This window comes from Pelmatolapia mariae, linkage group LG8 (genome assembly GCF_036321145.2).
Source record: "Pelmatolapia mariae isolate MD_Pm_ZW linkage group LG8, Pm_UMD_F_2, whole genome shotgun sequence".
Taxonomy (NCBI): domain Eukaryota; kingdom Metazoa; phylum Chordata; class Actinopteri; order Cichliformes; family Cichlidae; genus Pelmatolapia; species Pelmatolapia mariae.
The window spans coordinates 28,992,052-29,016,862 of NC_086234.1; the positions used below are offsets into that span (position 1 = coordinate 28,992,052).

General features: G+C 41.3%; 1 protein-coding gene across 1 annotated transcript in view; it reads right to left on the minus strand.

Moving 5' to 3' along the window:
- Positions 1–7,137: 7,137 nt before the first annotated feature.
- The window catches only part of LOC134632895 (formin-2-like), a 78,988-nt gene continuing 61,314 nt past the window's right edge, over positions 7,138–24,811 (minus strand). The window contains exons 14-19 of the mRNA XM_063481760.1: positions 18,891–19,011; positions 18,517–18,609; positions 15,954–16,005; positions 11,340–11,489; positions 11,147–11,228; positions 7,138–10,673 (exon numbers count right to left, since the gene is read on the minus strand). Of these exons, the coding sequence (XP_063337830.1) occupies positions 10,647–10,673; positions 11,147–11,228; positions 11,340–11,489; positions 15,954–16,005; positions 18,517–18,609; positions 18,891–19,011 (525 nt within the window). The 3' untranslated portion in view covers positions 7,138–10,646. The remainder of the gene's footprint in view (positions 10,674–11,146; positions 11,229–11,339; positions 11,490–15,953; positions 16,006–18,516; positions 18,610–18,890; positions 19,012–24,811) is intronic.

Below are 24,811 nucleotides of genomic sequence, written 5' to 3' on the forward strand. Positions count from 1 at the left end.
CTGTTGTATACCGGGTTTGGCTTATTAGTTGTTAGTATAGGATTGCTCTTCATCACAACAAAGTCTCATCTAGGATGACAGGTTTACAAGCATGTCAAGTGTCTCTATGCACTTGATTAGATTAGGTGTTTTCCTTATTTTCTTCATCTCATATATCATTGTACTGAGTTTGAGCAAACCTTAAGCTTAAATCAGACTACTTTTAACAATTATCCACCCCACATCATAACTGACTGAGGTGCCTCTTATTATTTAATATTAATATTATTAATGTTATTTTTTTTTATAACAGCAATAGTACATTACAATATTTATTAGTATATTAGAATATACTACTATACTACTATACTACTAATATACACAAATTATTTTTTTATATTTTATTATGTGTCCATCCAGGGCTTGGGGGTGATCTGCAGTTTCACCCCCTCCCAAGCTGGAGACATCTACCTTCTCACACTCTGTCCTTGGCTGAACAATGACGCAGCCTTAATATACCTTATGCATCTCTCTATTTTATTTTAAAATGTTTTCGTGTGAATTATCTACTTTCATTCATTCTATTCATTCTGGGCATGGTTATTTAACCAATTTTGTTTCATTTGGTAATGCCAATTCACAGGTTGCTATGCTCCCTATTATTAGTTTGAATATAGTAGAGATAAGCTCTAATTTGATTTAAACTTTTGTTTATTCCACTTTATTCCTAAGAGTATTTATATATATATATTCAGTTGGGTCTGTATCCAACCCTTTTTAAACTTCTACTTTGATCTCCAATCTTTAATTTAACCAGGGATTATTAAGTACTTCCTAGTCTGAACTGCTTCTTTGTTTCTTACAGTCACGTACAAAATGTCCCTCTTTTCCACATCTCCAGCATGCAGTTTTAAAGCTATTTTTTGGTGTGTGTATAGGCCTACCTCTACCTCTTGCTGTTCCACTAAGCATTCCTCTGTCTTTCTCTTGGATTAGGCCTGATCTGGTTTGTTGTTTTTCTAAACATTTCTCATCAGGTGTTAATTTTGCTTGTTTATTCTCCATTCTCGTCTAGCTGCTTCTTCTTTCCAGGCCTGGAAATATTGTGATTCTTGCGAGAGTTTTCCTTTCTTTTTTAAGATTTTTGTTTCTGCTATTTCTTGCAAAAGAGCTTCTTTCAACTGTGTAAGTGTTGAGGGGCTGCATTTCCCTTCCCAAGTGGGACATTTTTTTTTTTTTTTTTTTTGGGATTTCTCCATCTACAAGCACTAATTTGTCCGGCGCCTGGACATTTCTTTTCTAGCCACTGCTCGTCAGCAGTGAGTTTTCTTGGGCTGATTCCCCATTGGTACAACACAACTGCAGAGCTTTCTCTGGTATGAGACTCAGGAGTGGTTGCTGACACGCCCTTCTACTCCGGGACTACTTCCGCGGAGCGGTGTCAGTTTTACGGGACGGAGCCCAACCTACTTTTCCTTTGTCACCAGTACTTCAGCGTCTTACAGCAAATAAAATAACAATAACAACTGGAAGCAACTCAGCAGCGTATTGTGCTGTAAAATTAGTTTACCTCCAACAGACAGAAAAATGACATACACAAAACACATATATTCACTCTTGTTTCTTTACGCGCGCGGGTCCTTGCGGCGGACCAGGCCAGTTTTAACTTTTGTGCACCCGTGCAGTGGGTCAGCCTAATGCGCTATTAATCCTTGCGGCGGATAAGACCTATGCGCTTCTCTTTTCAAACCCTTGCTTTTTAGACCTAAAAAGTGTTTTCTCACCCTCAGTCGTCTTTTGCTGGTTGTTCAGGTCATCTGGATCCCAACGTCGTGGACCAGAACTAAACCACCGGCCTGGACCCGAATTCAACGTTCCAGGACTTTCACCTCTACCTGGAGAGGGCTGTCGACAGACTTCGGTGCTGGTTTACCCACGGCGTCAGGATGCAGAAGTCAGACCTTATTGGAGTCACAGAAACGAGTCTGCTGTTTCCATTTCTCGGCTCGAAGGACCAGTTTAAATGACAGGGGATTTCTTCAAATCACCCTGCCGTTCTTCAGCTGAGACGTCTGAGTTAGACTGGAGTTCTGGTAAGCTTCAACTTTCAAGTTCATCAAATTCAAAAACTTAAGGCAGGTGGTTGCCTAATTTTTTCTTCTTCTGGTTTACACTGTGGCCCTGTTTGCTGACCATACAAACATTTTCTGCACGGGTGAAGATTTGCAGCATTTTAATTAAATAGTTAGATCGAAACATCTTATCATTAAATTAAATAAAAGTAAAATAATGGTATTTGGAAACAGTAGATTAACCACAAAGGTAAACATTCAAATAAATAATGTTTATATTGAAAGAGTCAATGAAAGAAGATTTCTTGGGCTAGTAATAGATGAGCGACATAATTGAAGAGCATGCATTAGATGTATTCATTTCTAAGTATCAAATTGCATAGCAGTGCTAAACAAGGCAAAGCAGACATCACTCCATACTTTCTACTATTTGTTGGTTTCACCCAACTTAAGCCGTTTTGCAGAGATCTGGGTCGTAACTATAAAAGTACATTGCACTGAGTCTTTACTCTTTACTGGTTTGCATCGTTTACAATGCAGATTATAGGGATCACACAAGCTCACTAATCTTATAGCTTGAAATACTAAAATATGCAGATCTAGTGGAATTCCAAACAGTGCAAATTCTTTTCAGAGCAAAAATTAATTATTAATTATATAAATTTTAATTTGTATATATATATATATATATATATATATATATATATATACATATAAAATGATTTAATTATTTTTGTTTTATTTATGTATTTATTGCATCTTGTAGGGGTATGAACAAATTTCTAAACATAAAGCAGTTCAAAGACGTATAAACAGATGATCTTCATAAGACACAAGAAAAAGAAAATTATGAATTTCAGTGATTGTCTCAGTTTAGAAAATTGCTAAATCATGCTTATTCAGATTGTACAATTAACTTTCCAAAAATGGATTTACTGGCTTTGTTGTTTTTTGGAACATTATGGAATTGCAAAAAACATGATGACATGATAATAACTGTATTTTACATAGTGTGTATATTATATTAGAAATATGTTGTTGTTGTTTTTGTCAATATTGAGGTTTGTATCAGTAAGGAAGCTGGATAACGATTAGCTGATAATAGGAGAAGGGGTGGGATTCAATAAGTGTGCACGTCTTCCCACTCATTTTCAATATGTAAACCAAATCAGAATAGGTGAACCAATACTGAAATGTATTTTGCTTTATTTTATATAGTATTTCCTTTTTCTTTATTTTCCTAAATAACCTTCTGTATGTTGTTTACATGATATAAATAAATTGAACAAAACAAAACAAACAAAACAAAGCCTGCATACCTGAGGAATACTTGTATGCTTATCATGGAAACCAGCTTGAGTCCTCCACAGCATCTGTTGTCTGAACTAGAGACTTACTCTGAAGATTATTTACCAGATTCGACTCACTGTTGCAATAATTACCTGAGGTAGATAAGATATTCCTTACTGTTGTTGCTTGGTTGTTTATTTCCCTGAGCATTGCGTTGTCTGACTTTGCATGGTCTGACTTTTGGACTGAATTTGTTGGGACCTCCACTTGTGGGAAGATTGTGGCATTGTGACGTACCTGAATACTTCAGTATAAATATTTTTTTACAGGACAACATTACTTCAACTGGTGAGTGAAAAACAGCAGCATCTGTTACTTTTGTTGGTAGGGCTTCACTGGTTTGATTGGCCCTCCATGTTATTGCTGTACAAAGGTGGCCTGTCTTAGACTAGAGCACATTTCCCTGCTATCTAGATCTCTCTTGTATGCACCTCACAACTCAGTGACCATCTTTGCCACAAGGAAAACAATGGCTGCAAGTCTTATTATGATTTGGAAAGAGCTAGGGAGGTCATTTTGTCTTTTTAAAATTTCTGTTTGCTCTTTCTATCAGGACATTACCAAGAGCATTGTGTTTTTGGCTCACACATCAATGAACAGGGCATCAGTTGATTTTTGTTGCCAAAGGGTGAATCCCAGAGCATTAGAGGCAATGAGCAGTCGACCCTGCTACCTCCTGCACTCATATCCGTTACACCTTTCTCACTCACTATGTGTTAATAGACCTCTCTGCACTGAATCATACTTGTGATTAATCACTGGCTCTCTTCCACAGCATGTCTTTATCCTGTCTTCCTTCTCTCACCCCAACTGGTCGCAGCAGATGGCCCCGCCCCTCCCTGAGCCTGGTTCAGCCGGAGGTTTCTTCCTGTTAAAAGGGAGTTTTTCCTTCCCACTGTCACCAAAGTGCTTGCTCATAGGGAGTCATATGATTGTTGGTTTTTCTCTGTATTTATTACTCTAGGTTCTACCTTACAATATAAAGCACCTTGAGGCGACTACTGTTGTGATTTAGTATTGTATAAATAAAATTGAATTGAACTGTATTGCTCCTCAGCTCTGCTTCAAGGTGCAGTCAACCCCCTGAATCTTTTCATCTCATTTCAGTTCAACTTCCTGAACAGAGTTTTCTGGTTTTTGATCAGGATTTGCAACTGCTATCACAACTGGAGTTCAATGAGGTACAACATAAATGCTATGGCAAGGGACAGCAAAGGTGGTGAATGTCAGAGCAGGTAACCTAAGAGATAGGATCATAGCTAAGCTGGAAACCTGGATCTTCCATGATCCAATTACTAAGACTACATAAAGTACCCTCTGAAAGTTTACTGGAAAATGTGAATGCATCATTAAGGATGACCCCTACTGCGGTCTTCACCAAAACCACCAAACAGATTTAACTGGGAGGTCTACCACTGGAACCAGGGGTTTTTTGCAAGTTTACCCTGAGTACATGTGACAGATGTGAAAGGGTCTGGTGAAACCATGGAGAATGTTATTCTGCCTGTAATATAATTCAGCATGGCTGGTTTGGGAGTTAATTGGTGATGGTATTGGTAGGCATAGCCATGCAAAGATGCACAGATCTCTACAGCCTAGACAATGGCACCCTGACTGCCATTAGGTGAAATCCTTGGACCCACTGTCAGACTCTACCTGGTGCAGGGTTCCTCCTCGTGCACAACCTCATCTGTTGAGAATATGTAGGGAGAATGAAAGAACTGGTACCACTGACTGGCCCGTGCTTACCTGATCTAAATCCAATAGAACACCTTTGGGATATTATGTTTCTAACTATCTGATTCTGCCAGATTGTACCTCAGACTATCTAGGAGCTCAGTGATGCCCTGGTCCTTTTCCTCTGGGAAAAGATCCAAAAGGACAACACCCATCACCTTATTAGGAGAATGTTCCTACTCTGTCATCCTAGGTAGGGACAATAAGAATGTGGGGGCCGTATATTTTGGCTAAACTGCTGCATCATATTTTTACTTTGATCTTCAGGGTGGTTTTGAGTTCAGCGCTCTGTAGGTTGATAATTTTCCTTTCCATCACAAAATATGGCATCTTTTTTTATTCCTGAAACATCACTCAGTCCATATTACTATAGATATCCAACATGATTTTTTTCCCATTGATATCAGATGTTTTTCATATTGTTCCTTCAGTTTTTTGAGCAGTGTAATATTGCAGAACTGCTTTGCAGAGTGTGTCAGACATGATCATGTGTTTGAAGCTAAAAATCGAAGGAGTGATGTTGAATGTTGTCAGTGTGTATGCACCATCCAAAGGTCAACCATCCAAAGCAATGGACATTTCGCATGAGAAGTGAATCAAGTGCATGCAAGTGTCAATTCGCAACAACAATGTGCTTTATATCATAAGGTAAGCAGTCTACAATAATACAAAGAAAACAGAGAAAACCCCAACAGTGATATGGCCCCTCTTTGCAAACTCTTTGGTGACTGTGGGAAGGAAAAACTCATTTTTACCAGGAAGAAACCTCCAGCAAGAACCAGGCTCAGGGAAGGTCAGCCATCTGCGGTGATCAGTAGGCGTGAGGGAGGATTTGCAAGATGGTAGTGAAACCTGCTTTAATTTATGGTTTGAAATGATAGCACTAACAAGCAGACAGGAAACAGTGCTTGTGGCAGCATAGCTGAAGATGTTAAGATTTATATTGGGAGTGACTAGAATGAAAAAAAAATTGAAATCAGCATATCAGACAGACAGTTCACGTGGAGTAGTTTTGGGACAAAGTAGGAGAGTCAAGGCTAAGATAGTTTGGACTTGTGCAGAGGAGAGATAGTGGATATACTGGACAACGGGTGTTGGATTTGGAGTTGCCAGGGAGGAGCCGAAGATGAAGAACAGATACATGGATGTAGTGAAGGAGGACATGCAGAGGGTTGGTGTGACAGAGGAGGAGGATGATAGGGAAAGGGGATGATGTAGGCAGATGATATGCTGTGGTCACCGCTATAGAGACCGCTGGAAGAAGAAGGTGTCATATACTGGGTTATGTTAGTGCCTGTGTTGAGCTATGGGGGGCATTGCGACTTTACGCCATCTGATATGCTATTGCGTTAGGGCTGCCTAGTGGGAGTTTTATTCTTAGCTGTCGTACCTGTTGTTGTGTTGTTAGAACTGATGCTGAGCACATGTTCAATAAAGCAGCATTATAAGGAAAGAATCACAAAGGAAACTGCTGGAAAGTGTCATGGCACTGGGTCACAGACCCAGTGTGTGTACTTTCTGGTGAAAGTTAGGTGAGCAAGGCAAGTCAGGCTCTGACAGCACAAGGTATCTGGCTTGACAATGAACAATAGGAAAGGGCAAAATTCAAACTGGGTGAACAGCAGTGTCCACCTGGACGGGATGGAAGTTGAGCCTTGGGTTGATCTCAGATATTCCAAGTTCTTTTATTTTTCCACATTAAAAACGGTTGCTTGACCCCCTGCACGCAGTGTCTCCACTCCTCCAATGTTTGCAAGCCACTCACATCATACTTTGTGCTAGATCAGCCTGATGCTGGAACAGCACTGCCCCAAACTAGATTACAACTGTAAACATCATGCTGATGCTCATATTATTTCTTTAACATTTTATTACTTTACATTAATTCTGCAACACCTGCAAAATGCTGCCTGTCAGATTTGGCATACCAACTGTACAAATGTATGCTGACTTGGATTTTCTGCTGAAAGACAGTCTGAATGGTGTTGAGGATGCGGAATCACAAAGTGAGAGGTTTATTGAGGTGAGATGATTTAATTTACAAGGATGTGTCTATGGCTGTATTTCTGTTCATTTTAGAAGATGGCAAGTTACACTCAGAATCTACACATTAAAGCCCAGTATAGCCATGAGTATCTTCTAATGCAATTATCAGTGCCAGTCTTCAGCACAGGCAAGCTGGTTGGCTCTGTGTAATCTCTGGAAATGGTTTACACTCTCACTCACAGTTACAAGAAAACCAAACCTACAGTAAACAGCAATCATAGTGATATCATCTGATAGTTACAAAGAGTTCTGTCCCAGTAAATACATAAGAGAAGAAATGAAATATCCAGATGCATATAGGTGTTTTACAAAGACTGATCATGAGTTTTTCTTTGCAGGCTTACATTTTCCTGAAATGTTTTTTGTGAACCAAATATAATGCCATACAGTGTTTGCAGATCAGTATTCTCTCTTTCTTTTTCCTAAACCACAAAAAAAAATAATGTTCACAAAAATAAAATTGAAGTTGTCAGATGAGAGAACTCTGAATGCTGGACTGTTTAAAGTCTTGATTTTGATATTATTTTTGACTCCAGTGTTTAATACTTTCAATAGCAGAGTCCATGACTTGAGTCAATACATTTAAAATACCACAGTTGGAGTTCATTAGAATGGGATGCAGAAGTTGGACTGATAAGGTCCTAAGTCAATGAGAATCCTGTAGACACAGGATTTTGTCTTATTCAGGTAACCTGGGGGTTAACCCTATGTGTTCTGTGTCACAAAGGTGGTTGATTTCTTACTGGGGTACCTCACTATGGTAACCTAACCTTATCGGGAGCAGGTTAGGTTCCAGATTGGATAGCAACAAGTATGAAACTACTATTGACCAATCAAATGTCCAAAAGACAGCAGCACCATTCATAGAGCATGTACCTGTGGAACTCTGTGCACAGAGAACAGAAGGGTTTAAAAATTTAAACTAGCGTCTAAAAATAATATCTAAAATAGTGTCTGTTATTGGGCTGGGATTTTTTTGTATTTATTCTTTAACCGCTCTCAGACCATTAATCATGACTGGGACTAGAGCCGAAGGAATAAAACCTAAAACTGCCCCATGCAAATTTGAAAATAAATGTTAATGGAATACTTGCCTATAACCCATCAGATTCTCCTGTGTCTTAATGATAAAGTTGTGATATTGATAAGTGTAACTCACACAACTGGCATTGTTGCCAGTTTTCTTCCTGCCTTCAAACAGGCTAAACTTTATAAATAAAGTAACTCTTTTCAAGGCTTTCTGATCGAAACGTTTAAAGCACGCACACACATTCACACAGTGCTTTTAATACTAAATTGCCACCTACAAAGTTTCCAATTTCCTCACCACCATCCTGGCTCCCCTCCTGTGGAACACCCCCCTTTCATATTGAAAACTACTGACTTCATCCACTAGATTCAAAAACTTACACTGGATCATAGTGTTCTTTGGTGTGGTCTCATGTTCATCACTTACATACCTATAACCCAGGCAGTGGAGACTGTCTGAAGAAGACTACAGCAAGACAGCTCGTTACAAAACAGAACCAGCTTCACCGAAGGCCTGAACTCTCCTTTCCAGTACCCTAGCATAGACCTTACCAGGAAGACTAAGGAGTGTGATCCCCCTGCAGTTGGAGCACACCTTCTGGTACCCCTTCTTAAAGATGGGAAGCACCTCTTCAGTTTGCCAATCCAGAAGCACCGACCCAGCTCTCCATCTGATGTTGCAGAGGCATATCAACCAAGACAGCCCTACAACATCCAGAGCCTTTAAGAACTCAGGGCACACCTTATGCTGCGTTATCTAACTTACCACACGGTGGTGATCAGTCCAGCTCAGTTCTGCTTTTCACCTGAGTGTCCAGAACATACGGCACATGATCAACCCTTGTTATCTCTTGAGAGATAACTGCCACTAGGGTTTAAATACCTGGGACTCGGGAGTATGGGTACTCCCATCGCTGCACGCCATTTGGGTCCCTGTAAAAGCATTTCATGAGCTCATTGCCAGCAATAAGTCAGATTCATTTCCGGTGGGTGTTAAACTCCACAGGGACTGCCCCTATAGCCAGTTGGTGGAAGACTTCCACTTTGGTGGCCTAAGAATTTTATCTCTGCTTTTTGCAGACATTGTTGTTCTTTTGGTTTCATCAGGTAGTGGCCTCGTTCGTACTGGAGTGTTTCACAGCTGTGTGATGCGGTGGGAACTAGAATCAGCATCTCCAAATCTGAGGCAATGGTTGTCAGTGAGAAAAGGGTGAACTTGTCACTGACCCTCTGCGGGTGAGTGACAAGTTGCTGCTCCAAGTGGAGGAGTTTAGATAGTGAGGGGAGCAGACTGGTGCTGCAGCTGCAGCGATGCAGATGCTGTACAAGTCCATCGTGGTGAAAAGAGAGCTGAGCATAAACGTGATGCTCTGATTTAGCGGTCAGTCTACTTCCCTACCCTTACCTATGGTCACAAGTTAAGATCACAGATACGAGCGACAGAAATGAGATTTCTCTGAAGGGTGGCTGGCCTCTCTCTTAGAGATAAGAGGGTAAGGACATGAAGAGGGGCTCAGAGTAGAGCTGCTGCTGCTCCACATTGAAATGAGCCAGTTGAGTCGGTTCGGACATCTGATGAGCATGTCTCCTAGAGCTCTACTAAGTAAGGTTTTCCAGTGAGGATGTCCTCAGGCAGACCTAGGAGTTTACATCTCTCTGCTGGCCTAGGATTGCCTCAGTGTTATTCCGGATAAGATGGAGGAGGTGGCTGGCAAGAGGAACGTCTAGGCTTCTCCATTCAGGCTGCTGCCTCCGCGACCCAGCCCCAGAGAAGCAGAATGGATGGATATTTGAACAAAAAATTGTTCTATTGGTTTACAGTCATTATGGATTACTGCTTGGAGTATAAAAACAAGAACTCAATTTTTTAACTGAAAATTAGATAAAGTCTGCAACAACAGTACTTTCCATAGTAAATCCAATACCATCATGTCACTGGTGCTTTGGCTAATCAGTCAGATGCTTAATTTCCATCACATCTTACTGGCCTCATTTGCTCTTAATAAAGGTCAGTGTCGTTAGGAATAATTGCTTATTGTTTTTAATTATTTTTCAAATACTTATTTAGGAAGCTTGATGGTGTTAATGATTATGAGTGTATTACATTATCAGTTAAACCTGGGCTCCATAGACAAGGGATGCTGATGATTACTGTAAGTATTTTGCACCTGATGGCCCTGAAGGAGCATCTTTTCATGATTCTGTTGAATCCAATAGTCATCTAAAGCAACAGGCAGACAGAGCAGGCAAATGTGACCAAACATAAAAATAATGATGAGAAAAAAAAGTCCAGAAATCGCTTGTCTGCACATATTGTAGGTCATTCTCATTTATTCTGTCGCTTAATTCTCTTGTCGGTCATCTTCATACTTTTGTGGTTGATTCACTGCTGGTGTCCAAAGTCATGAAAACAAGCGTGCCAAGCCCACTATGTCAAATTTTCATGCCAAGCTTGGCTTTCTGTAGAAAGACAAAGAGAGAGAGAGCGAGAGAGCGAGAGAGAGAGAGAGATTAACTGAGTATTATTCATCCATCCAGTTCCATAGGAAACACTTTGCAGGGTTCCTGTGTTACTGCATTGACAAAAAATAAATAAATACAGAAATACAAATAAATAAAAAATTTATAATATACAACTTTACAGCAAAGAAGCTTAATATAAGCCAAAATCATTTTGGTCTTAAAACTACATTTGAGGAGTCCCTCAGACAGACTTATGCAGATTCAATGATGTGGAGTAAAGATAGGAAGAGCTGCCAGTTTTTCCCAGTTGATACTCCCAGCACAAAGACAACAATCCTTATGAGATGTATTTAGTGTATTAATGAAGAAAAAAATATGTTATAAATTTTAAAACTTTAAATTGTTAGCTAAAGAGAACAAACTTTTGATTTCAACCCAAGAGAATAAAGAAGAGCTTAAGGTCAACGTACAATTCCCGATGATTGTTTAGGTTTGACACTGTAGGATGCCTTCTCTTTGGCCTGTCGGAAACTCTCTTCTGCTGCTTTTAACCTGCAAAACATACAATGTTAATGCAGTTACACAGTGCATATTCAACAGCTAAGTTTAATGACACGATGCAAGACAGAAAGCTGAAGAGAATGGATAAAGAAATAACTGTACCTCTCTTTGAGAATGGTTTTGTTCTCCTTCTTCCACTGGTCCTTGAAGTCAGAGGAGAATTCATGCCAGATGGAGAAGAACGTGTTAGGTGAAACCTCTTTCTCTCCTGCTTTGGCCTTCACTGAGAAAAACACTGTAAGTTCCAGGAACCTGAAAATACACCAGTTGTTACCTTACTATATATCTGACACAAAATTTGTTCTGTGTGAGGGGGTTCAGGACTGTTTTACTAATAAACTTTGTTCATGTTTCTATGAGTTTATCAGAATTGCTTTATAATGTAGCTAGTAATTCCATTTTTGTTATCAATGCCAGTAATAAGAAAGATGAACAATAACAAAAGCAATCCAGTGCTGAGATGCATTAATGATTGAAATGTAACAGCGTTTTATGTTCAAAATGTAATAGATATTAATCTGATGTTTAAATTTTTCACAGACAACAAGACTGGTGCTGCTAAAACCTTTTACAGCACAACCAGAGTTGAAACCACTAACGTCAGTGACTATGAGAGAGGCTGAAAAAAAGAAATGCAGAGTTCATGCTCTGATACTTTTTTCTTTATATACTATACTGACGTCTACTATACGTCATCATGCTAAGCATTGAAAAAAGGGGAATAGAAATATACACAATCCAGAATCAGGATTCTGAAAAGTAAACTTTCTTAGTCAGCATTCATTACAAGTGAAATATTTCAGTTGACGGTTATAGCCTGTAACTCATGAAACTAAGGAATACAGCATTTCAAATATAAAAAAAGAAATGTCCAACTTCTTGCTACTGGTAGCATGAGGCACCCGTAGCAAGAATACCTGGACCCTACAGACGCTGCACAGGTAGTTTAATTCATCCAGGATGGCATATTATTAAGTGCCATTCCGGAAGATTTGCCATGCAGTTGTTACTCAAAATTTAAAAACTCTACTGGTTTATTATCATAGTCTCCTGCATTTTTGAGTTTCTGCCAGAGTAAAGTGTCTTCATGGTGGCCAAAAGACTTTTCCCCTGTTTTTGACAGTTATCACTAACGATCTCTCCTGCACTCTGATTACAATGCTTCCTGGAGGAAGCATCACTGTTGGTGCAGGCGACACAGCGGTACGCTGGTGAGGCTGAAGGCCTGTTTGGTGCACCTTTCTATGGCATCTTAACCCTGGAGAACCCATGGGGTCAAATTTAACCCCATGGTTTCCCTAGAAAACCAATGGGGTCGGCTCTGACCCCATGGGTTCTCCAGGGTTAAAAACAAAAAGTAAGGCGCTATCTCCATCAGTGTCTCCATTCTCCAGCTCTGAACTGAGCTTATTTGAGCTGGGTCACTCTCACCTTGTGTTGTGTGCTGAGATCTGTTGACCACATAAATGTAATAAGGACTTTTTAAATGACTTTTCTAAATTATTGGTTGAAGTCATGCCCAAATATAATCAAGTCTTTATTATTGGTAATTTTAATGTACATATTTGCTGTCCTGACAAACCAATGGTTAAAGGACTTTTTAAGCCTAATTGGCTCTTAATTTTATACAGTTGGTGTCTGGACTAACACATGGTTTGTCTGCTTCAAACTTAACCATCTGTGACAAAGTGTTTTCAGATCATAAGCCTGTCTTATTTGACATTGTTAAACCTGTTAAACCTCACACCCCTGCGTGGCACTGTCATATTATTGAACTGCGCATTTCTCTGCTTATTTCAATCTGAAATCTGGGATTCCCGAGTCTGTGTCTTCAGATATAGAGAAGCTCTGCTCCTAGTTTCATTCACCCTGCCAAATTGTATTAGATACTGTGGCTCCATTAAAAACCAGGCACCCTGAAACTAAATCTGAGCCCTGGATAAATGACACAATTCGTGCTGTCAGATGTGAATCCCGAAAAGCTGAAAGACAGTTGAAAAGGGCACACTGCAGGTGTTGTTCAAATATTAAAGAATTGTTGGCTTTGTTTGGTTCAGAAAAAGTCTCAGAAAATGTTACTGGTTGGGCTACCTGTACTCAGGAGCTGTTCCTAAACCTTTTAAGCATGCAACAGTGAAACCACTGATCAAAAAACCTGGCCTGGACAGTTGGATACTGAGTTATTTAACTTTAGGCCTATTAGGAATATTTCCATTTCTTTCAGAAATTCTGTTTACAGTCAATTGAAGGTGTTTTTTAATTAAAACAATGTCTTTTTTAATCTGGTCTCTAGCACAGAATCTGCACTGCTGAGGATATTTAATGACATACTCCTGGCTATAGATTCAGGAGACTATATGATTCTAGTTCTCCTAGACTTATTTTAATACCTCATTTAGAGCACTGTGAGGGCATTTGTGGCACTGCACTGGAGTGGTTCAGATCCTACCCGTCTCAGAAAACTTTATAGGTTGGGCTACATGATTTCAGATCTTCCTCTGCTCCTTTTCCTTCCATGGGGCTTGATACTTGCGCCTCTAGTATCTTATTTGTATCTGCTGCCCCTTGGTTTTGTTTTTAGAAAGCACAAAATTGTTTTCCATTGTTATAGAGATGTTATACAGGTTTACGTACCCCTAACACAAAAGCCTGCCTACTCAATGAAAACTTTAGTTTTAGCCTTGAGGAGTTAAAAATGTGGATGGCTCTAAACTTCCTAAATTTTAATGAAAATAAGACAGAAGTTGTTGTGTCAGGTCCTGCTGTCACTGGTGGGTCTTTTCCTGTAGACACAGGCCGCTAGCACAGTATGTAAAGCTTACTGTTACAAACTTGGGTTTTAGGATGGACAGTGATTTTAGATTGAGCAGTCAGATCAGTGCAGGGTTAGCTTCTTTTAGCTGAGACAGCTGGCTAAAACAAAACAAAACAAAACAAAAAACATGCTGTTAAAAGATCTCTTTGAAACACTCCCCTTCCCAATCACTGAGATCAGCTGACCAACTGCTCTTAGATGTGCCAGGGACATAGTGGTGGTTCAGAGACAATGCTGTTGCTGTAGTGGCTCCCAAATTGGGGAATTCATTGCTGTTTCACATTAGACAGGCCTCTCTAAGACCCACTTCTTCTGCTTGTCGTTGGACGCAGTTTGAGATTTGTTGATTTTATTTATTTATTTAATTAAATTATTTTTTGACTTTTTTTATTCATTTTAATCAGATCTTGCATTTGTCAATGCTCTTATTTTGTGTTGTAATTTTAATTCTAGTCATTATTTTATATGTACTTATTTTATTTATTTCTATTTTATTTTTTATTGCTATGTTCCACACAATGGTCACTGGTTGCTGTTTTTAAAGTGCTTTATAAATAAAGTTGACTTGGCTTGGCAGGTCAACCGCTGGCACCAGGTGATGTTAGCAGATGCCCCCCTGAGCACACATGACAGATGTGAAAGGGTCTGAAGAGACCGTGGAGAACATTATGCTTCCTCTGACATCGTTCAGCTGACCGGTTTGGTGGTGCGTCAGTGATAGTCTGGGGAGGCATATTCATGGACAGATGCACAGACCTCTACAGGCCAGGCAGTGGCTTGCACCTGTCCTGGAGCTTTCTTCTCATTAGGAACACGCCCCAACATTGTGAGGCATGCATACAAGCACGTGAGGGGGCATCCATCTTGCTGCATCATTTTTTCACTTTTATTTTCAGGATGTCTTTGAATTTCACATGGAGGCCACATGAAGTTTGTAGGGATCTACTCTGCAGAAAGTTGGCAGAGCTATGAGTCTATGTGCCTCAGCATCTGCTGATCCTGCTCTGTGATTTTACATGGCCTGTCACTTTGTTGCTGAATTGTTATTCCCAGTCCCTTTACTATGTTACAATACCACTAACATCTGATACTGAAATATTTAATAGTGGGGATATTTCATATATCTGTTGACAGGTGGCATTTTATCACTGTACCATTATGGAATTCACAGTTCCTGAGAGCAAACCATTCTTTCACCTAAGTGCTTGATTTTATGTACCTGTGGCCATGGAAGTTGATTGGGACACTGAATTAAATGATTTCTATGAATGAGTGAATACTTTGGGCAATACAGTGTATATAGTGTTTATGCTATTTGAATAATAAACTTCTGACACTGAAAACGAAATATTAAAATAATTACTGATGAATCATAATCAAAATTTAAAAATGCCTGAATATATGACACTTCATGTCTAATGAATAAAGATTATGAAAGGAACTGTAGGGTGGGGTAAGGAGGAGAAGGCAAAGGGAAGGGGGTAGCCTACAAATTCTACCCAAGTTTTCAATTTGTAGGCTTTCTCAGGTGATTTGACATATTTTACTCCTAACCAATAGCTTTTCCTATATGTAAACAGTGAGTACAAAGTGCCAAATGCAGCGATTAAAAAAGGATTCAAACCAGGTTATCTTTGTTTACAAACCTATAACTTGTGTCATTAAGGCCTCTTTAGGATAGAAATGCACACTTTATATGTGAAATGTAGAGAGTAGTCTAAAAAACATTGCTGACTTGCATCTGTTACACAGCGGTGGGGATAACTGGTTGGTACAAACCAGTCAAAATGTAATGGTATTTGAGTTCTGTGCAATGTTTTAATGTTTTTCTGAAATTAGATGATATATGTTAAAGAGACAGTACTGTCACAAATATAACAAATAAAGAAGGTCGCTCTTACAGTTTATGAGTGCTGCTGAGTTGAGAATCCAGTATCTCCAGTTCACTTTTAGCTAAGAAAGGAGGAACAATACATGAAGTCAATATGTGTGTAAAACATGAGACAATGATTGGATTTGCTATCATGAATGTCCATTTATTCCAGTAGAAAATTATATGCTCTGTCCTCAAGTGTACTCATACTATAGACACTTTCAATTTCAATTCAATTCAGTTTTATTTATATAGCACCAAATCACAACAACGGTTGCCTCAAGGTGCTTTATATTTTAAGTTAAAGACTTTACTTGGTGAAGTGGGAAGGATAAACTCCCTTTTAACAGAAAGACACCTCCAGCTGAACCAGGCTCAGGTAGGGGCAGCCATCTGCCTCAACCAGTTGGGGTGATGGGAGCAAGACAGGATAAAAGACACACTGCATAACAGAGCCAAAGATTGATAACAACAACTAATGATTAAGTGCAGAGTGGTGTGTAAACACACAGTGAATGAAAAACTAGTCAGTGCATTGTGGGATGTCCCCATCAGCCTAAGCCTAGGGTCACCTTAGGCTTAGGCTGATGCTTTAATCTTAAAGGGTCGTTTAAAATTAAAACATTAATTGATGGTAGGACTTCTTTCTCCAAAAACACAAGAAATCATACTTATAGCATAAGAAAATTACTGAAAACACATTAGAAAGGGTGACTTGGGGCATCTTATCCCACTCATTAGATACACTCACCATGCAGTTTGTTAGGTACATCTGTTCAGTTGCTCATTAATGCAAACAAATCAGTCAATCACATGGTATATAGGCACAATCAAGATTACCTTTTGAAGTTAAAAAGTTAAAAAACAGGAAATTAAGGCAACAAATCACATGAACTCACCAAAGTTGGACAATAGTAGATTGGAAAAATGCTGCCTGGTCTGATAATTCAATTTTCATTTCAATTTTATTCATGTACAATAACAATCAGTTACATCTATCCATCTTCTTCCGCTTATCTGGTGCCACTTTGCAGAGGCAGCATCCTAAGCAAAGAAGCCCAGACCTCCCTCTCCCCAGTCACCTCCTCTAAATTGTCCGGGGGAACACCAAGGCCTTCTCATGCCTGCCGAGAGATATAATCCCTCCAGCGTGTCCTGGGTCTGCCCCACTTGGGACAGGAACTTGTCCCTCACCCAGAGTGGGCACTCCACCCTTTTCCAGCTGAGGACCATGACCTCAGATTTGGAGGGGTTGATTCTCATTCCAACTGCTTCACACTCAGCTACGAACGGTTCCAGTGCGAGCTGGAGGCCATCACCCAATGAAGCCAACAGAACCACATCATCTGCGAAAAGCAGAGAAGACATTCTGAGTGAAAGCCTTCCTCCACTTGGCTACACCTAGAAATTCTGTCCATGAAAATTACAAACAGAATCAGTGACAAAGGGCAGCCCTGCTGGAGCCCATCACCCACTGGAAATGAGTCCGAATTATTTCCAGCTATGCAGAGCAAGCTTCTGTGATGGTTGTACAATGATTGAATGGCTTGTAGCAATGGGCCAGACAACCCATACCTCCCACAGGAACCACCTTCCACAGGACACGGTCGAATGCCTTCTCCAAAGTACACAAAACACATGTACACTGGTTGGGCAAACTCCCATGCACCGTCAAGTATTCTCGAGAGGATAAAGAGCTGATCCAGTGTTGCATAACCAAGACGAAAACTGCATTGTACCTCTTGTATCCGAGGTTCAACCAACGGACAGACTCTTCTTCCTGGCATAGACTTTCCCAGGGAGGCTGAGGAGTGTGATGCCCCATTCCCTCTGGTCCCCCTTCTTAAAGATGGGCACCACCACCCCGGTCTGCCATCCCAGAGGTACCACCCCTGATTTCCACACAACATTGTAGAGGCATGCCAACCAAGACAGCACAACATCTAGAACCTTCAGGAACTCAGGGCAAACCTCATCCGCATCTGCCATCAAGGACTTGTTTAACTTCCTCAGTGACCTCAACGCCAGAGATAGACAAGGGAGGTTACCACCACAACAGGCACCAACCACCTTTGGCTTTGGCAATGGAGATGCTGAACACGGTCCATTCGGACCATGTTCTGAGGGAGACTGTCCCCAGTCTCCCTCAGGGTGCGCTGGGAACGCCTGGCAGGGCCTTGGCCGGGCGTTCCCAGCGCACCCTCACTATCCCCAGGTAGGAGCACCCTCAAGCACCCCACCCAGGGACTCCAAGAAGGCTGGGTACTCTAAACCGTTGTTTAGCGCATAAGCACAGATGACAGTCATGACCCCTTCCCCGACCCTCGCACAGGGAACAAACCCTCTCGTCCACCGGAAGAAACCCCAAAGTACAGGCAGCAAGCCGAGGGGATACTTGCTTTACGTGTGCTTATGCTTTATGTTGTAATGTAAAGACACTACAATACCACTTTCAAACTGTACTACCATCCAATATAGCACCTGCTTGACAGGAACACAATATTTACACCACGGATGTGCAACCTGCAAATCTACAGCAACTGCATGGTGATATCATGTCAATAAGTGTATGTATGGGTTACATAATTTACCTTGTTTGAGGAAATCATCCATCTTTTCTTTGAAAGGCTCCAAGTTCTCCTCATCTGAAATCTTACACACTTTTTCTACTTCTGATATGCATGCTGAGAAAATGAAAAGAAGTCAACCATTGAATGAACCATTTCAGCTTTATCAATATATTTCATGCACGCATGGAAGTATGAATCATGTTAAACCACTACAATGCACCCAAATGGTTTTAGTTTGATTTTTAAATGGACTCAAAAACTTGCGAATCATCATTTTCACCTTTGAATGATGAAAGGTAGTCAGGTAATGGGTATTGGTCAGTTTCCAGGAAATGAATGCTTCTACAGTAAATGCATGTCCTTTAATCTGATGGAAATGCAGCTACGTGTGTTACCTCTCAGATCCTTCCTGAGTCGTGCCAGATCTTTCTGAAAATCTTCAAATTTCAGCTGCGAAGCCTGAAACAGGTCATGAGGCTCAGGGAGAGGATACACACATGTCTCCCTGCCAGCATCCTGGAAATGGACAAACCAATTAGGGCATAATACAATTGTTGAAATGAATCATAGATGTCCTACTGTTGGAATAGCCATCCCCAGCATGCTAGATGTTAGCAATGCAATTTCATATGTATATATAAAAAATAATGTATGTTTGTATGCATGCATACATACACACACACACACACACACGTATGTGTATACACATACACATACATATATATACACATACACATACATATATATACATATATATACACACATACACATACATATATATATACATATACATATACATATATATATACATATACATATACATATACATATACATATATATATACATATACATATACATATATATATACATATACATATACATATATATATATGGAGAGAGAGAGAGAGAGAGAGAGAAATTCCCCTGCGGGCAATCTATCCTTCAAGCTTGCCAGGACGCCAGGTCAGGGGGGAGATATCATCACCCCCACCTGAGATTGGGTACCAAGCCCCAAGTGCAATAGAAGAAGGATCATTGAGTGCAAGAGGAACTGACCTGAAAGATAGGATCATGGTAAAGCTTGAAACCTGGATCCTTCGTAGCTGGCTACCAAGACTGCCACCATTCCCGGGACTAGCAAGCTGATCTACACCATGGCAGCAATGATCAGTGAGATGCTTGGCTACAAATTGAACAGCCACAAAGAGCAGTACCCTCCATGGAGAAGGAGACTAGAGCCCAAGATCAAGGTAGCATGCAGGGAGGTTAGCCAACTATCAGAGCTGCAGAAAGGTGCAACAAAGAAGGTGCCTAAGAAGTACAGCAAGCTGTCCATACCTGAGGTCTTAGAAACTGCCAAATAAAGACTGACATCCTTGGCCAGCCGCTTGAAGAGGAACACCAGAGAGATCGAAGGCAGGAGAATAAACCAGCTGTTCTCCACAGAACCAGCCAAGGTGTACGTTCAGTGGCAGGGGAACAATATGAGAACAGCACCACCAAGGCTGAAGACAGAACAATACTGGAAGAGCATATGGGAGAAGGACGCAACCCATAATGGCAATGCTCAGTGGCTAGTGGATCTAAGAGCAGACCACAGCAACCTTCCTGAACAGGGTCTGGTAACCATCACATTGGCAGACATCCAAGAAAGGGTCTGCAGTATGAAGAGTTGGACATCACCAGGCCCCGACATGGTTCACGCCTACTGCCTGAAGAAGCTGACTGCACTCCATGAGCGTCTGGCAGCACAAATGAACCAGCTGCTAGTTGACGAGAGACACCCAGAATGGCTAACCAAAGGTCAGACAATCCCGATCCTCAAGGACCCCCAGAAGGGGCCGGTCCCATCCAACTACCAGCCAATAACCTGCCTCAGCACCACGTGGAAGCTTCTGTCAGGCATCATAGCAGCTAAGAGGAACAGGCACATGGCTCAATACATGAGTGGGGCACAGAAAGGGATGGGCAAGAATACCAGAGGCGCACAACACCAGCTACTGGTAGACCGAACAATCAGTCGAGACTGCAAGACTAGACTCACCAACATGTGCACTACCTGGATTGATTACAAGAAGACCTATGACTCAATGCCCCACACCTGGATCCTGGAATGCCTAGACCTATACAAGATCAACAGGACCCTAAGAGCCTTCATCAGGAACTCAATGGGGATGTGGCGGACAACACTAGAGGCCAACTTCAGGCCCATAGCACAAGTCACCAATCAAGTGCGGGATCTGCCAAGGAGATGCTCTGTCCCCACTGCTGTTCTGCATAGGCCTGAACCCCCTCAGTGAGATCATTAACAAGACTGGCTACGGATATTGATGACAGAATGGAGCATTTGTAAGCCCCTCCTGTACATGGATAACATCAAACTGTATGCCAAGAGTGAATGAGATATCGATTCCTTGATCCACACCACCAGGATATACAGCAATGGATGATAACAAAGAGAGGGAAGGTAGTCAGAACTGAGGGGATCAAACTCCCAGACGGCAACACTGCAGACACAGAGGACAGCTACAAGTACCTGGCGATCCCACAGGCAAATCGGAACCATGAAGAGGCCACTAGGACAGCTGCAACCACCACCTGCAGAGGGTCAGGCAAGTCCTGAGGAGTCAGCTGAACGGTCAGAACAAGATCCGGGCTATCAACACCTACGCCCTGCCCGTGATCAGGTACCCTGCTGGGATAATAAGCTGGCCAAAGGAGGAGATAGAAGCCACTGACATCAAGACGAGGAAGCTAATGACTATGCATGGAGGGTTTCACCTCAGGTCCAGCAGCCTGAGGCTGTACACTAAGCGGAAGGAAGGAGGCTGAGGATTGGTGAGTGTCAGCACCACGGCCCAGGATGAGAGAAGGAACATCCAAGAATACATCAGGAAGATGGCCCCAACTGACCGAGTGCTCAGTGAATACCTCAGGCAGCAGAAACCCAAGAAAGAGGAGGAAGAGGAGGGACCATCAATGAAGGACAGGCCCCTGCACGGTATGTACTACTGGCAGAAAGAGGAAGTGGCTGACATCCAGAAATCCTACCAGTGGCTGGACAAAGCTGGACTGAAAGACAGCACAGAGGCACTAATCATGGCAGCACAGGAACAAGCTCTGAGCACATAGAGGCTGGGGTCTATCACACCAGGCAAGACCCCAGGTGCAGACTGTGTAAAGATGCCCCTGAGACAATTCAGCACATAACTGCAGGGTGTAAGATGCTAGCAGGCAGGGCATACATGGAACGCCACAATGAAGTGGCCAGCATAGTATACAGAAACATGTGTGCCGAATATGGCCTGGAAGTCCTGAGGTCAAAATGACCGAGCTAAGATTCTTTGGGACTTCTAGATACAGACGGACAAAATGGTGGTGGCTAACCAAACGGACATAATGGTGGTAGACAAACAGAAGAAGTCGGCCGTAGTGATAGATGTAGCGGCTCCCAATGACAGCAACATCAGGAAGAAGGAACATGAGAAGCCTGAGAAATACCAAGGGCTCAGAGAAGAGCTAGAGAAAATGTGGAGGGTGAAGGCAACAGTGGTCCCAGTGGTAATTGGAGTACTAGGTGCGGTGACTCCCAAGCTAGGCAAGTGGCTCCAGCAGATCCCACAGACAACATCGGAGATCTCTGTCCAGAAGAGCGCAGTCCTGGGAACAGCTAAGATACTGCGCAGGACCCTCAAGCTCCCAGGCATCTGGTGGAGGACCCGAGCTTGAAGGATAGACCACCCGCAGGGGCGAGAGGGGAATTATCTTTTCTTATATGGTCAATTAGGTCAAGTATGATTCTGAGATCATAGCTCCTAAAATTTTTGCATTAAACAATTACATGTATCAAAGAGTGAACTGACTTTGCTTTTCTGCAACAAATGACACACTAGAAATGTAAATCACTGTCATCACTAGGGATGGGTACCGATATCCGATGCCATTATGGCACCGGTTCTGACATAGTAACCAGACCGAAAAGCAGCGCACATTTCAGTGCTTTATTTCGGTGCTTTTTTTTTTCCTGAGATGTCATACACTTTGGATTGTAGCCAATCATTTTACCTTTCCAAGGATAGTAGGCGGGCCCAGGTACGTACGTTCTTTTAGAGCAGAGCTACAGATTAAAAATGCCCAAGGCGAAGCGGTCAAAAGTCTGGCTGTACTTAACAGCAAAAGATGCAAACTCAGCAGCCTGCAACAAGTGCTTCAAGCTGATACTGTGATACTGTGCAAAGGAGGTAACACCTCGAATCTGATGAAGCACCTGGCGACGCATAGCGTTTTTTTAAAAGCCGAAAAATGCACCTTATTTGATAGCTTGCTGCAAGACCTCACACCGTGCACATCTACTGCGGGTGTGGTGCCTGTTATCGGACCCGGAGTTAGCAACATCCCCCTAGAAACCTAAGAGTAGAGAGTCCTGGCCCTAGCCCTGCCAGTGTAGCAGAAATGATGACGGATGATGATGGCAGCAGCAGCATAACTACACCATCGTAGTTACATGCGGCTGTCTTCTCGTTTGATGGCAGATACTCCCTTCACCTTGACCAAAAAGGCTAAAATGACCAAAGAAAGAGTGGACGAAATTCATAGGGCAGTGACAAAATTTATAGTCGGAGATCTCCATCCAAAAAGAGACTGCTAAAAATAAAAACATAAGAGGTTTTTGGACAAAGTTTGTGTTCTCCATTCTTTAAGCACCGGTTCGAGCACCGTTTAAGCACCGTTTCAAAAGTACCGGTTTGACACCGGTATCGGATTAAACCTAAACGATACCCATCCCTACTCATCACAGGCATAAATGTCATAGTAATTTGGGGCTTTTTAAAAACTATTTCAATAGAACTGCATATACTGAAGCATACTGTGGTACTGAAGGTTTTCAAATGACTCAATGAATTTAGCAAAGCTCTAAGAAGCAGAACTGTAGATTTAAGTTGGTAAGGTCTCTTGGAGGCTTGTTTAAATAACTGCAGAGTCCAAGATTATCAAACAGTCATATGTAAGTTATCTGAATGTCACTATTTTGCCAAGGAGTGGAATAAGACTCAAACTATCACCCTCAGGAAATTAGTTAGGATGTTCAGAAAATGTTTGTCAGCTACCAACTACCAAACTGCTGTAACACCAGCATCTGCAGTATGTGAATGTTATATTGCATCTGTGTGAGCTAACCACGCCTTATGTTCTAGGCGTGGGTCCTTATCCTTTTCTGAATTAGAGCTTTTGTAACTTGTAATTGGGCACTCCTTATGTTGTTATCTGTTATAGTTCAGATAACTATGAGTTGTACTCATGCTTCTGACAGTGCCAAGTTGGCTTTTTCACTGGAGTTATTATGCAATTGTGTGCTGAGATGGGCGCTGTTTTAAAGACCTATACTAATCTCTCTTATAATGAATTCATTATCAAATTTAGGGTAGTGTTCTGCCTGCAGTTGGCCAAGGTAAGCGCATTATAGCAGCTGATTTTTGTTCCAATTTGTCCCAATTGTTTTTGGATACTGGCAGAGGAGATACATTGGGAGGACAAGGTTGTGATAATAACTTTTGTTCTTGGTGTGTGTGATGATCTGAAATGAAAACTGGCCTAAAAAGGGTTATATCACAATGTGGTTGAAGTTTTCAGAAAGGATTTGGCTCCTTTTTTTTCTTTCCATCACCCATATGACTATGCCACAGATCTGCTCCCGGTACTCTGTTCTCACTAGTCACTTTTACATCTTGACTAAAACTGAATGCAAGGAATGGAGAAACACATCACTGACTCCCTAGCGCCTGGTATCATTCGACCATCCTCATCTCCCCTTGATGCAGGGTTCTCCTTTATTGGGAAGAATAACAAGACCCACCAAACACTGGACATCAGATAGATGTGCAGATGATGTCGATATTGGGTCCGTCAGTCCATGATCAATTCTGGACATCTATACAATGTTCAAACTAGTTCCACAATTTCAACATCCAACCATAACCCAGCTTGGACGTCACTATGACGCTCAACATTTCCACTTTAGACCGGGTCATTTTTTTGGATGTCATGTGGATATCTATGACAGATGCAGGTAATTTACATGATAAATAAATGTAACTTATCAACATTGTTGTATGATACATATATACACATATACATATATATATACAGATTTATTTAAAAAAAACATTTTATTATGTTTTAGCCTATTGATTTATTCAGTACATGTGGGTTGGATTTCTTTGTTGTCGTAATTCAACAACAAATAAATTTTACTGTTTTTCTTTAACTGGTTTATTTACTTAACTTCTATGTTTGTAACCAGGTTAAAACTGTCAT